At 34.3% G+C, this 12,724-nt stretch overlaps 1 protein-coding gene across 1 annotated transcript in view; it reads left to right on the top strand.

Annotated features, from left to right (window-relative positions):
• Positions 1-12,724, top strand: part of slo (calcium-activated potassium channel slo) — a 163,182-nt gene that overhangs the window by 129,339 nt on the left and 21,119 nt on the right. The window contains exons 18-21 of the mRNA XM_019042390.2: positions 3,516-3,578; positions 8,312-8,347; positions 9,241-9,376; positions 11,632-11,694. Of these exons, the coding sequence (XP_018897935.1) occupies positions 3,516-3,578; positions 8,312-8,347; positions 9,241-9,376; positions 11,632-11,694 (298 nt within the window). The remainder of the gene's footprint in view (positions 1-3,515; positions 3,579-8,311; positions 8,348-9,240; positions 9,377-11,631; positions 11,695-12,724) is intronic.

The raw sequence follows: 12,724 nt of genomic DNA, 5'->3' as shown, positions 1-12,724 counted from the left end.
AGAAATTACTGTCGAAAGTAAAAAATTATCTCAAATAGTGACAGCCAGTAATTTCCCAGTATCTGTTGAGAAATTGTCTTGAAAGACAGCTGCTCAGAGCAGCGTACCTACTGATATGAGGGTTACAGTTTACACAGCCATTGATGAAACGCTTGTATCATTTTCGACTATGAATCAATTGCTTATAGAGGAAAATATTGTAATAATAATCAGACCAAAGTAATAAAAAATTAAATCTCCCCATTACTTTGGCTTTAAGGAAAAGGAAGCCTTCATCAAGAAGCCTTGAATCAATATCATGAAAACACGAGGTTAATTGAAACATGTGCTATGAGAGGGTCAGTTGTGTGGATTACAGAATAGTGCACTGAGAAGTGCAACTTCAATATTATATAAAACATAATGAGATTGGCCCGAATGTAAAGTTTCTGTATCAGGTGTTAACGGAGATATTACTGTTTAAAACTTACAGCATATAGCCCATATAGATGGTGTAAGTTCGTAACTACGTATCTCATTTGCGGTGTTTGAAAAACTCCGCTCCTGTTTTATTTTTTTAAAGGAGAACTAATCGACATCATTTCTTGAAGTTTTTGTAGAGTTTCCTTGGCATAGAGAAGAAACACACAGCAGTTTTCAAAGAATTGTCGTTGAGTAGCTTTCCATTCCAAAAATCAAGTATGACAGTATGAAGTATGAAGTCTGCCACGTTGCAAACCGAGATACTTTCGTGATTGGGGACTTACACTGTCAATATAGCATTGTATACCTTGGTCTCAAAAACTTTGCATGCAGAACAAACCCGGCGCAGCTTTTAATAAGCGATCTTTTTTCCCCTTCTTTTGAAGGCGACAATGTGCCTATAACCTGTGGTTTTCATATAAGTAGCAATAATGTAACCACATCTAAAATTCTAGACTCATCTCCTAACATGGATCGAGGAATGGATAAATTCAAATGTTTGTGCGATGTCATTAAATTACAGAATTTAGTTCCTGACTTTTGGCAAGTGTTTTTCTTTGTCAATTAACAGTTTTGTTGAAAAGGGCTCAAAAGTGAACCAAATTTTCTCGAAAAAATTCGCCTTTTTTTCAAGAAAAGGCAGCTCAGCGATTTTGCTCATGATCAGAAAGAGAAAGAGATGCTAGCATATAATCACAAGAGAGGAATGAGTAATGTTGCATCAGCTTCAAACGGGTTGAAACACTAAATCATGAAGCATGGTTTGCATGATTAGTACTGCTTGATGACATGTTCATTGCTCACCTTGACTTGCATGTATTTTGACTGTGTTTTGCAACTGATGATGGTATTCAGTAGTTTTCTCATAATGATATTTGGCGACTTTTTGTCCAGGTACAGTTCATCATTGCTTAATTGTTATCTTTGTAATCTTCTAGTTTTATATAATTATATTAAGTGTGTATATGCTGTAAATTTGCATTCATTTTTTATTGATGTTTCATCCACCCTTTTGGTGGAAATAATAATTTTAGAGAATTTTATTAAACATTCAGTAACATTGATTGCATTTACAATCAGATCGTATATTAAAGAAGTTCTCTTTTTGGTCAAAGTGCGAGGGGGGGGGGAGGGGGGGGGGGGTTAAAATGCATCGCAAAGAAACGTTCAGTCAGTTTGTGTGAGCTAGATAGACCTAATTTGAAAACCCTATCCAACAATCTAAGGTTGGCAAAAACTTTTTCTGAGAAACTTGCTTTAGTCGATAGGGATTTAAAGTTTGTATTTCCCGTTTCATAAACTTTTTTTTATTGCACAATATATCATGATGAATGAAGTATTTAAATGAACCCTTGATTTGACCGTGTAGGATGAAACGGAGGAATAACTTTTAGACTGTCGCATTTAGAATAACTAATTTTAGAATTTATCTTTTTCCTAACTCTTGGTTTAGTTCTGTGCTTGTCAGCTCTTATGTGACTGATTTTGAAATTTTACTGACAACGGTTATTGGAGCAAAATAACTCTACCAGGATCAGTAACTCCAAGTATGGTTTGCTAATATTATGATCCGATTTGTACGCTAAGAGTGTCTCCTCATCTTTGGAGCGATGTCCAAAATTAGCATCCTCTTGAGAGCCAGGAACCAAACATTGGTTCAAACAGTTTGTAAAAAATCGTAGAGAAATTGCTTTTTATCAATTCGAGTTAAATTCGCAGAAGAACAAATGAAAGTGATGATGGTTGCAATCATTATTTTTCATTTGCCAATTGTCAGCGTTCTCCTTAGAAACCAAGGCTCACAAAATTGTAATAAAACATTCCATTAGGTACTAAATAGGTTAGAACCCTTGACGGAGAGAGTGTTGTTCCTTTTTAAAAAAAATCATGAGAGAGTCAATGCCATGCATATTCAGGCTCTTTGTACATTTACTGTACTTACATTTTTCAAAAATCATCCACTATTCTGTCCTCTTGAAAAGAATGCTGAAGCCCTGTCTTATATTTGCAGGGTTCAAAGGAAATTGAGGAAAATATGATGCATAATAACGACAATATTATTTAAAAACTTGTAAAAATCTTGGGCATTTTTTTACTAAAGATTTTGTGTTGACGGTTTTCATCAATTTAACAAGTGGGCATTAATGATTCGATAAGCATGAAATCATTTCATGGGCAGCATTGGGTAGCATCAAAAGAGATTTTATTATTGTTTGTATCTAATTTGATATTATCGGTTTTCATTGTTATTCATTTTGATTCAAACAAAAATATAATCCCTCCCTGGGACACTTCCAATGGGAATTAATTGATACCCTTAATACCTTGTAGGAATTCTGCATAGGACTAGAGAGATAATTCATCTGAAACCGTCGATCAAATTAATACATAAACAGGAAAAGTTAAAAAGTTGCCTTTTAAAAATTTCAAAATGTCTTTATAATTTAAGTGTCCATGAGGAAAACGACTTCAGAGCAACTAGACTGCAGTCAGAGGAGAGAATCTCTTGTCAGATAGGTTGAAAAAATCAGAATTAGAGTTTGCAATGAGAAACGCATTAGATATCCCAATCCACATCCAATCCACGAAAGATATCCCAATGAAAAAGTCGCTGATGGTTCATTTCATCCTTTCGCCAGTAAGAGGCCTCTTGTTGCATCGCAATTAAACAATTTTGAATCCCCAATGTGCTAGCTAGATCAAAACTAAAACTACAACTGCCTAGCTTTGTATGGAAACTAGGTTCTTTGAAGTGAAAAATTAAAATCTTTATAACTCGAGAATAATTTGGTATTAATGCGCTTTTTTTGCATTTGAGGGCAGTGGTACCAATATCTCAATTTTTATTCTATTAGCTCTCCTCCTTTTTTCTCACATATGGTTCGGCTGTCATATATGAGGGTTTCGAGGAAGAATTTCACTAAAGATAAACTTTTATGGATCTACTGAATAGGTACATTTCTGTGGCACAAGTCTCATACCTCCTCCATAAGAGCTGACAACCAATAGGTTTTGAAATGTAGTGTTAAGTTAGTGTGACTGTGTGTTTGCAGATGAACACCATCTTCCCCCCACGTTTACTCCACCAGAGCTCCCAAAGAAAGTTCATATAAGAGGTATTTTAGACCTTTGATTTCTTTCCGTTCTGTCTCATTCTCATTTGTAACTGCTATTTCTTTGTTCAGGCTGCATGAGTGTCAAGAATATATCTCTGTTCCGCTCGTCTTCTTCCTAGGAGAACCAAGGTGCAACTACCCAGTGGTAACTCATAAAAATTAGGAACACGCGAAAATGTTTCGCTGGACCTCCATAGCGCAACAAACATGTGTACTATTCAACTCACAGATGACGCATTTCAATGCAGTCTTTTAAAATTCCTTCCTCTGCTTTCTTTTTGAATGCCAATTAGCAATTGCTCTTGTCGCAAATGAGAGTCAGTAGAGAGAAAGTTGGGTACTTATTTCATTGATTTTTGGACATTTTTAATGATTGCCCTTAAAAAAATCAGGCAAAATGAACTGTTCCTCTGATTTTACAAGTTTAAAGTGTAGCATCCAGAATACTTGCTTCCCCTTTTATTTTCATTCATCACTGTAAGAAAATATATACATCTCTTTCAGGATTTGTAATCAATTTCAGGGGTCAGAGGAACTAGGTTCTGCTTGGTGTTACCTAACTTGTGAGAGAAGTTTGCATTTGCATCATGGGTACCGTTTTAGGAAAAAGGGCCTTAAAAAATTCAAGAAGTGTGTCATGGAGTGATTGAATGCTCCCTTACCAAACTAAAGATTTGATTTTAAAGGAAAATATTCTGTTCTTTTTTCAAGTGTGGAAGAATGGGTCACTAGACAAAATGTATGAATTAAAGCACTCTGCAACAATTTTCTCTTCAAAGTTTTAAGAGGATAACGAATAATACATAGGAACGTCTGGAAATGAACTCCCGAAAAAGAAATAAGTGTTGATGATTAACATTAGTTTAAATGGCAAAAATACAAACGGCATCATTCATATGATCTAACTTCCATTTGGACGTATTTCTGCTAAAGAGAACTATGTACATTATGACATGAGCCCTGTTATGCATATAGTCTTATGGGTCTCAAGGCTCTTGTTTAAATGCACATAGTTCTGTTTGGCAGAAATATGTTCATTTGATCTGTGTCAAAAATACTCGTTCACATGTTGTTCAGGAGTTTATTTCCGGACTTCCAGTTGTATGAATAGTTTTGTGTGTAAGATTTTAAGGAGAAAAATGTGAATTTCTTTCCCTAGTTCAGACCTTGTCTAATGGTCCATTACAGAAAGCAATACAACTGCATTGGGTTAGAGGATCAAGTTGCACCTTCTTTCTCAATAAAACCTCGGCATCTATCATGTCTTTGGAGGGTTGTAACTCGCATCATATTCATCTACTCCAGCTTTCAAAACACAGTTCGGTCCAGTACATTAAATTTCCCCCTGTGCTGTCATTTTTTCATCAGGTCACATCATTCTATTTATCCGTGTCCCGATCTATCTTTGTCATTTTATCCTTCAAATCTGTTGAATGTTTCCAAACTGTTCCAACCTCTGTTTTCATGTTAGTCTTAGACTGTCCTGTTGCAGTCATCCTGAATCTAGTTTTGCACATCTAAATCTTTTTTGTTTCAGTTTATGAAAATGACTTGAGTTCCCAGTATGTATTAAATTATCTTTGAGACGACTCTTCCCATGAAACCGTTAGTTTTTCGTAATAGATTTTCCGTTAATTTTTCTTAGACCCATGGCTCATCAATATCCCTTTTTATTATACTAGAAGTGACGAAATAGAGAAATAATTGAATAAATGAAGGTAAATATGGCTAAATGAATGAATGAGTGCACGGATGTGTTTTCTAGCGATGCCTTCTCATGAGATCAGTCACCCTCAGGTCACTTTCTTTTCCTAATCCATAATCTGAGTATTAAGGGGGAAAATATGTTTTTTTTTCCTTTCTCAAAACCTGAAAGTCTCTTTAAGTGTTTTCAAAAATGATTTAGATTAATATTAGGGCCAACAAGAAACATAACCACTAATAGGAAATGATCTCTCCCATCAAAGGAAGTATAAAAATAAAAGCGATGATTATTATTGACTAATCGCTCTTGAACATCTTATTTTTCCACCCGTCTCAAACTTTAAAGCAGCATATCCCAAGTGGCATTTAACGGAAAAGTCACAATTTATTGCGTTTTTATCAGCGATAAAATCGCTAGAATCATCAACATCTGAGCAATTATCTTCGATCTTATTGCAGTAAAATTGTAATTTTATCGCCCGGCAATTTATCGTGATATCATCGAGACAAAAATTGCACTATATGGCGATTTAATTTCGATTTTGTTGTAGAAAATTGATCGCGATTTTATCAAATAAAAATTGCGATGAATAGCAATTTAATCGCCATAAATTGCAATTTTACTTTACAAATATTGCGATAAATTGATACCGATAAAATCGCAATAACCGACCGATAAAATTGCAATTTATCGCGATCACTGCTATATGGGATAATTGAGCATTACTGTATGAAATCAATGCCTTTTGAATAGGTACTTATATTTCTTAGCTACTGAAATGTCCAGTTGTTCAATATGTTGGAGGAGTATTTTGAGTGAATGAACTATCTAGTTTGATCGGGTTTGAAAATAGAACTTTTTCACAAATAAACATTTTTGAAAAAGGGAGATAGCAAAAGGACAGGTTTAATGGGAATTCTATGATGGTTATGACTGTGTAAACAAGGGAGGGTGTGTGCACTTGTGTTCATGTAAGAGTGTGTGGTTTTCTTTGTGATAACTTTTCGCATGAACTAAGTTACTCAACCTAATTTTTTTCTGAGGCTCAATAACTCTGATCAAACAATCAACACTAGTTTCTGTGTAAAAAGCTTCATGAACTAGTTTCATGTGAAAGTGTGACTCCAGCTCAAACCTACAGTGATAACCCTCTGTGATTCTGCGGCTTCCAAAGCTTTCAGAGTCAAATCGTTTGTAAAAGTCTATTTTGTACCCTCATCATGAAATTTTAAAGTCGTCCATCCCTCTAGCAATCAATTTCATTGGCCACTTTTCATTATCAGGAGTAAAGTCAAACCTCAGTCCTGATTATTTGCTTTATTGGTAAAAAAAAAAAGAAATGATTCCTTCCATCAAGCAGTTTTTTTTTTTTTTTTTTTTTGCAAATTGAGTTCATAGTTGGCCACAAATGAAAATGTGCCCATTAATTATGTTTTTAAATTTTTATTTAATTGAATTTGTAACCGCAAGTTTTTCTTGCACTGAAGCTTTGTGTAAATTCAGCACCAATTTCCCTCAACTTTCACCTAAGTTTTTGTCGCACCTAGCACTGTACATATGTTCAGTCATCGTTTTGGTTCTTTAAATATCAAGCATGTCAACAATGATCTGTATAACTCAGGTTTTGTACAAGTAATACATATTGTGACTTTAAGTATTGGTTTCATAATGCACTTTTACACGTATATTTATCAAATCATTTTTCATGCTGTCTCAATTATAAATCTGAGAATTGTGTATTTTTAATGGTATGAGACAGGAGATATTCTATTTTTCAATTGAAGGCGATTGAGCAATGCAAAAAATAAGTCAGTCATGCAGTTTTGAGTGTTTAAGTAAAATAATTTATTTTGTGACAAATGTTGGTAACTTCAGGAAAGCTGTTTTACCTTCTTGTTAATTGAAGCACGGTCGAGCTGGGTTTTTGGTAAATGAGGAGTCAAGTATGGATTAGACTGTAGAATTAATCTGTTTTTTTTTTGAGTGGCCTGTTAATTCTTACAGTTTGTTTGTAAATTTTTTACCTTAATCAACCCTGCCATAATTTCACTAACGCCATTTTAAGCTACAACTGACACTTATGCTAAAGATTTATTGCAGCAGATGAGAAGCTATATTTGAATAGAAGGACGTAATTTTGTAAGTTGCAGATGGTTCCACAACTGACTTGATTGACACTTAAGAATGATTTACCTACAGAATGAAAATATGGATGACTAAATGTAAAAAATGTGTATTACAATGCAACCATTAATAAGATTTAATAATATTTAAAGTCCTTCATGGTAAACTGATTACAATTAGTGTCCCTTGCAATTGCTTGTGATCTTTTCAAACTGATTGAACGAAATTCTCAGAATATTTCAATCAAAACTGTAGGTTAAGTTTTCCTCTAACAGAATAAAATATGAGCAGAGATTTATGAAGTCGCAATCGAAGATACATATTTTTCGATTTTAGCCATCAATAGCATGTTTGCGATACTCCAAGTTTGATGAAATTTAAACATCGATTGTTTAGAAAATTAGTTATTTACTGTCGGACTTTTATTCACGCCAGTGAGGAGATGAAGCTTTAAAATCATGGAAAAACAGCGGGATTTAAAAACTTGGATTTTTTCATGACCTTTTAAGTACCTCATTACATTGTCCATGAACTTTTGAAAGTGAAAGACTAATGATCATAGGTAGTGAGGAGACATGCTCTCATTCTCATGATGTATTGATGTATTGTATTGAGGTAAACTGGCTGAAATTAATTTACATCTCATGCATACTGGCCTTGTAGTATTGGAGAGGTAGCCCCTAGTTTCATATTCAATTCTGGTTTGAGCTATCGTTTCTAAAAGTACTAATATTCTTGTTGCTAGTGATCGATAAGAATTCAATTGAAGAGGCGTATCAGCATTAGTTTTTCATTAGACATTCTAAGCTGTTACTTAGTTGAATAGAGCTTTGTATAGGATACTTATGCTGATTTGCGTTTAATTTTGACCAAAGTTCTAATGACTTGCCCTCTGTCCCCCTAGGTGATGGTGGTGAATTGAAACATCAGGATGATGGAGGTAAGAGGTTTTATTTTTTTTATTTTTTATTTTATCATATTTTAGCCAGAAAGATTTAAGAATTAGAGGCAACTTTACCCTTTATGTCTCTATCCCTAAACTTGTTTTTTATCATCTCCTTTACTCTTTAGTTTTCTATGTAAATTTGCTCATTTCTGATAATTTTCAAAAGAGTTGAAATATTTCATTGGCAGTTCTTGTGAGATGTGTGTTCATCTTTGTTCTTATCAATGACAGGAAGAGCCAGCCTCAATGGTGTAATGGTCAAAGCATTTACTGTCAGTACTGAAGTTGCGAGTGCGATCCCCAATTGTGACAGGCTTTTCAGCCTTGAGGAAATGTAATCTGCCACAGTAAAAGAAAACGCTGTATGAAAATTCGACCGCTGCTAAATTTCTCTCGATAAAGTGCGTTTTTTAAAAGAAATTATGAATATTTTTTTGCAAAAGTTTCAGATGATTTAGCCCATTACATGAGCAAAATTCTCTAAAAAATTGAAGTAAAAATATCCTAATGTTTTCTTGAAAAATCATAATTGAAAGAAATGGGGCAATGTCTGAAGGCTCATACAGCGCTGTTCCTTTGTACAGCAGTTGCAGTAATTTGTATCTTGAGCTTGAATAAAAGGAGCAGAGTTCAACCTCAGGAGTAAGTATGTAAAGGACCATGGCCAAACATGTCCCCCAGAGGCCATCAGAGGGCGCCTTGCTGTTATGCCTGGCTCACTACTACCTACCACTCTCATAAGGACAATAGGACATAATTTGCTTTATGATTTTTACAATAAGTAGGTCTGAAGTAGTCATGTGAAATTATCAAATCATGTATAATTATGTTCGTCAATAATGCCACAGACAAGGAGAAAATTAAAAGTTGCTCATTTTTGTGCTTAGTTATGGGAATGCGGAACCATCGATCACCACCCCCTCCCCCAATCATGAACTCAACAATGAAGCAGGTGAATAAAGTAAAACCTACGATAAGCCGCCTGACGGACAGTCTTTCCCCAAGTAATCAGCAGTATACAAGGTGAGTGAAAAATTGCTCTTAAAATCAATCCGTTCTGTGTAGCAGCTTCATTAACCTCATATTTCTCTCTTTTCTCAAAATTTACCTTGTGTATTGTAAAGTTTTTTGAGGCATAGACCTAGGTTAAGATTAGAGTTGCACTAAAAGGATGTAATCGCTTGAAGCAACCAATGAAATAATCATTAGGCAGTCCTGGAAAATTTCTCTGGATAGCTTTAAATAAGGGCTAAATTATTTTTAGGTGCATATGATTATTATTTTTTTTACTGTAAAATTAATTTTCTCAATTAAACATTTTTTTCTTTTTTTCTGTTTTTATTGAAAATATCGTGGGTCAGTTGCGCTGGTCACGGAATCGTGTTTTGATGCTTGATTCTTGTAGATTAGCTAAAAATAATAAGATCCAAACCACAACTCTCTACGTCCAATATTAATGAAGATATCACCCTTTGAAAAGTCGGATTTTTAACGTCATCTACGGCGGTAGTGGCATCCTCGGTTTCTTTCTCTTTTGTTCGAGCAGTGATGCAGAGGGTGCAACGCGAAACTTTAGCAACATTAATCATAAACAAACTCAAGAAGTAGACGGATTTGTGCTTCAAGGATCCTCTTATCCGGAGATAACACATTCTATGCAGAGAAATAAGGCGGTCAGTCAGTTCACCAGTTCGTTTGTGTCTAGTGTTGTTGGAGTTTTGCGTTGCGCCCTTTGCATCACTGACGGAACAAAAGAGGAGGAAACCAAGGGTTTCACTACCGTGGTGGATGACGTCAAAAACCTGACTTTTCAAAGGGCGATATCTAGGTCAATATTGACTGTAGAAAGTTGCGGTTTTGAAGGATCTTATTATTTTTAGCTACTCTACAAGAATCAAGCATCAAAATACGATTCTGCGACCAGTGCAACTGACCCATTGCTTGGTATTTTGCCAAGAAAAATTTCACCTAAAACCAAAAGCATTTTTCTGCTTTTATGAAAGTGTGTATTTACTCTCAATTTTTTGCAATTGGTCCTTTCAATTTTGTCAAGTCATCTTCAACTTGAGCCAAAAGCTGTAAAATTGAATTAAAAATTTGATTTTTTTATTAAAAATTTGCATGCAATTTTAAGATTTAAGTTTTCCAAAATTAAATTCTAAGTTTTGCCATTCTTCACAATTTTGAAAAGAAGTCAGTTTTGGTTCTCCCACCATTGAAGTTATAGGAGACCTTGCTGAAATTTTGTGAGGTGAACTAGCATGAAGCCAAAAAGAGGGGGAAAAAATGAACATATCTCAGGAGTGGCTCAGGAAAATTTTGACCTGAAGAAGTTAGGACTAAATTCACAAATCTCTCATGCAGTCAATATTTTTACGAGAAACTCTTTATTTTTTAAGATTTCTTGAGGAAAGACAGGTTCTAAAGCATACATTAAAGAACTTCTCAGGAAGACAGCGGAAATTTTCTTTTATTATGACCCAATGATTGAATTGCATTAATCTTTTATGTGGTTTTAAGGTGCCATTTTTCAGTTCTATCTTGTTTCGTTTTCTTTTTGTAGGAATTTTGTACTTTCTTAACAATAATTTTTACTAAAGCATAAATTTAGCAGCTTTTTGTTTTTTTTTTTGTTAATATTTATTAAACTAGTTAGGTACTGATTGCTGCTTTTAAGCAAAATATTGACACTTATTAATCTATGAAACATATGGGTTTTTAACCTAGAAGAGAAATCCGAGAGAGCATCAGTAATTTAACTTGGAAAACAAGTCACCAATTTTTTAAAGGTTTTCCACAGGAGGCAATCCATGGAAAGTATTTTATATCTGTATTTTGGATCTCAAAGTATTTTTTGAATATTTTTTCTTTTGCTGCTGCTGCCTTAACATTTTTGTAATTGAGGTGTCTTGTAACGACAAAATAATTGCCCCCTCCCCCTTATTAACCATTTTCCCTTTCTAACATTCTGTTACTAAACTGCATTATACTGTTTTTTTGTTTTTTTTTTTTTAATATTGGGGGAAATTCATCATTTTTTATGTTGTCAGGTATTAGTATATAGTTGTGTTCATCCTGTCAGTACTCAGCCACCTCTAAATTCTGAAGCAATTAATTTACGAACCGTTCATGATGTTCAGTTCGTCCCAAGATTTTTTTTCAGATCTGTCCTCTTTTTAGGGCAATAATTATTTCTACAGCAACCATATGAAGATCATCTTATAGGCTTGACAAGCTTCGTTTCGTGGTAATAGTGAAGTTTGTGCGCTATTTTTCAGGCTTCCTGACTCGGAGCCCAAGTATGCTGGCTATCATCTGGCCTACGAAGTGAAAAAACTCATGTACGCCCTTTTTCTCATTTCTTTCTCTTAAGCTCTTTTTCTAAGCCCTGTTCTTGTTATCGGTGTTCTTTTGTTTCCAACAAGCAAAAATTATGTACATACACATAGTATAGTCACCATAGATGAGTGTTGCCAGGCTGTTTAGAAATATCCCTCTCCCCTCCATCAAGGTGTATTTAGAAGAGATCCCAACCATAGTTAGCTAAAAGTAAATTTTTTCACTTTCATTCGGCATGTAAAGAGAAATTACATTTTTGAGTTGTACATTAGTAAACCTTAAAAATATTTATCAAATTAAAAAAAAAAAATCAAACCGAATGCTCAGTATCATTCAAGTAAAGATACTTTTTGAGCTCAAATAAGTAATTTTCCTGTCACAAGAAGAAGAACATGTGAGGTACTACTGCTGGATCTGGTTTGGAACTCTTGGAATAAAATTTAGAGGTGCCAAAATTGCCAAGTTAAGTCATTAAGTGACAAATTGATGTAACAGTATAAATAAATTGTTTTGTTTTTATGAAGGCTACAACTAATGAAATTAAATAAAACCAGAAAATTTCTAAATTCTTTCTTTTACAGTAAATATTTGCTTTGTCGAACAGAATTACTGAGTAAAATTATAGAATCGATTTGTATATCAAGGACTAAGGAACAGTACCGCCCGACATTTTTAGAGAAAATGAGTTAGCAACATTGTAGCATTTAAACGCAAGCTGATGTTTTTAGTTTTTTCCAATTCCGCATGCGAGTGCTGTAATGACGCTGTATGTATAAGAAAAATTTCAAATTTAACTACGAATGTGGCGAAGTTTTTTCTTTGTCCTACAAAATCTTTAGTTTGTAGATAGGGCGTATTGTTCCTTAGCAATCAATGTACATACATCCTTTACAAAGTTCGTCAACAATTTTCAACAGTTTTTCATGAGTAAATATGGTTCCAGAGCTCAAGTCACAAATGAAAATTGATAAGTTTTTTGTTGAGAAATTGAAGTCGAAATTTTTCCTAAGTTTTCTCTACTTAGTTTCCTTG

The sequence above is a fragment of the Bemisia tabaci genome, chromosome 3 (assembly GCF_918797505.1).
Source record: "Bemisia tabaci chromosome 3, PGI_BMITA_v3".
In the NCBI taxonomy this organism is placed as follows: Eukaryota; Metazoa; Arthropoda; class Insecta; order Hemiptera; family Aleyrodidae; genus Bemisia; species Bemisia tabaci.
Note: the sequence above shows the minus strand (reverse complement) of the source record. Positions and strands in the feature narration are given on the sequence as shown.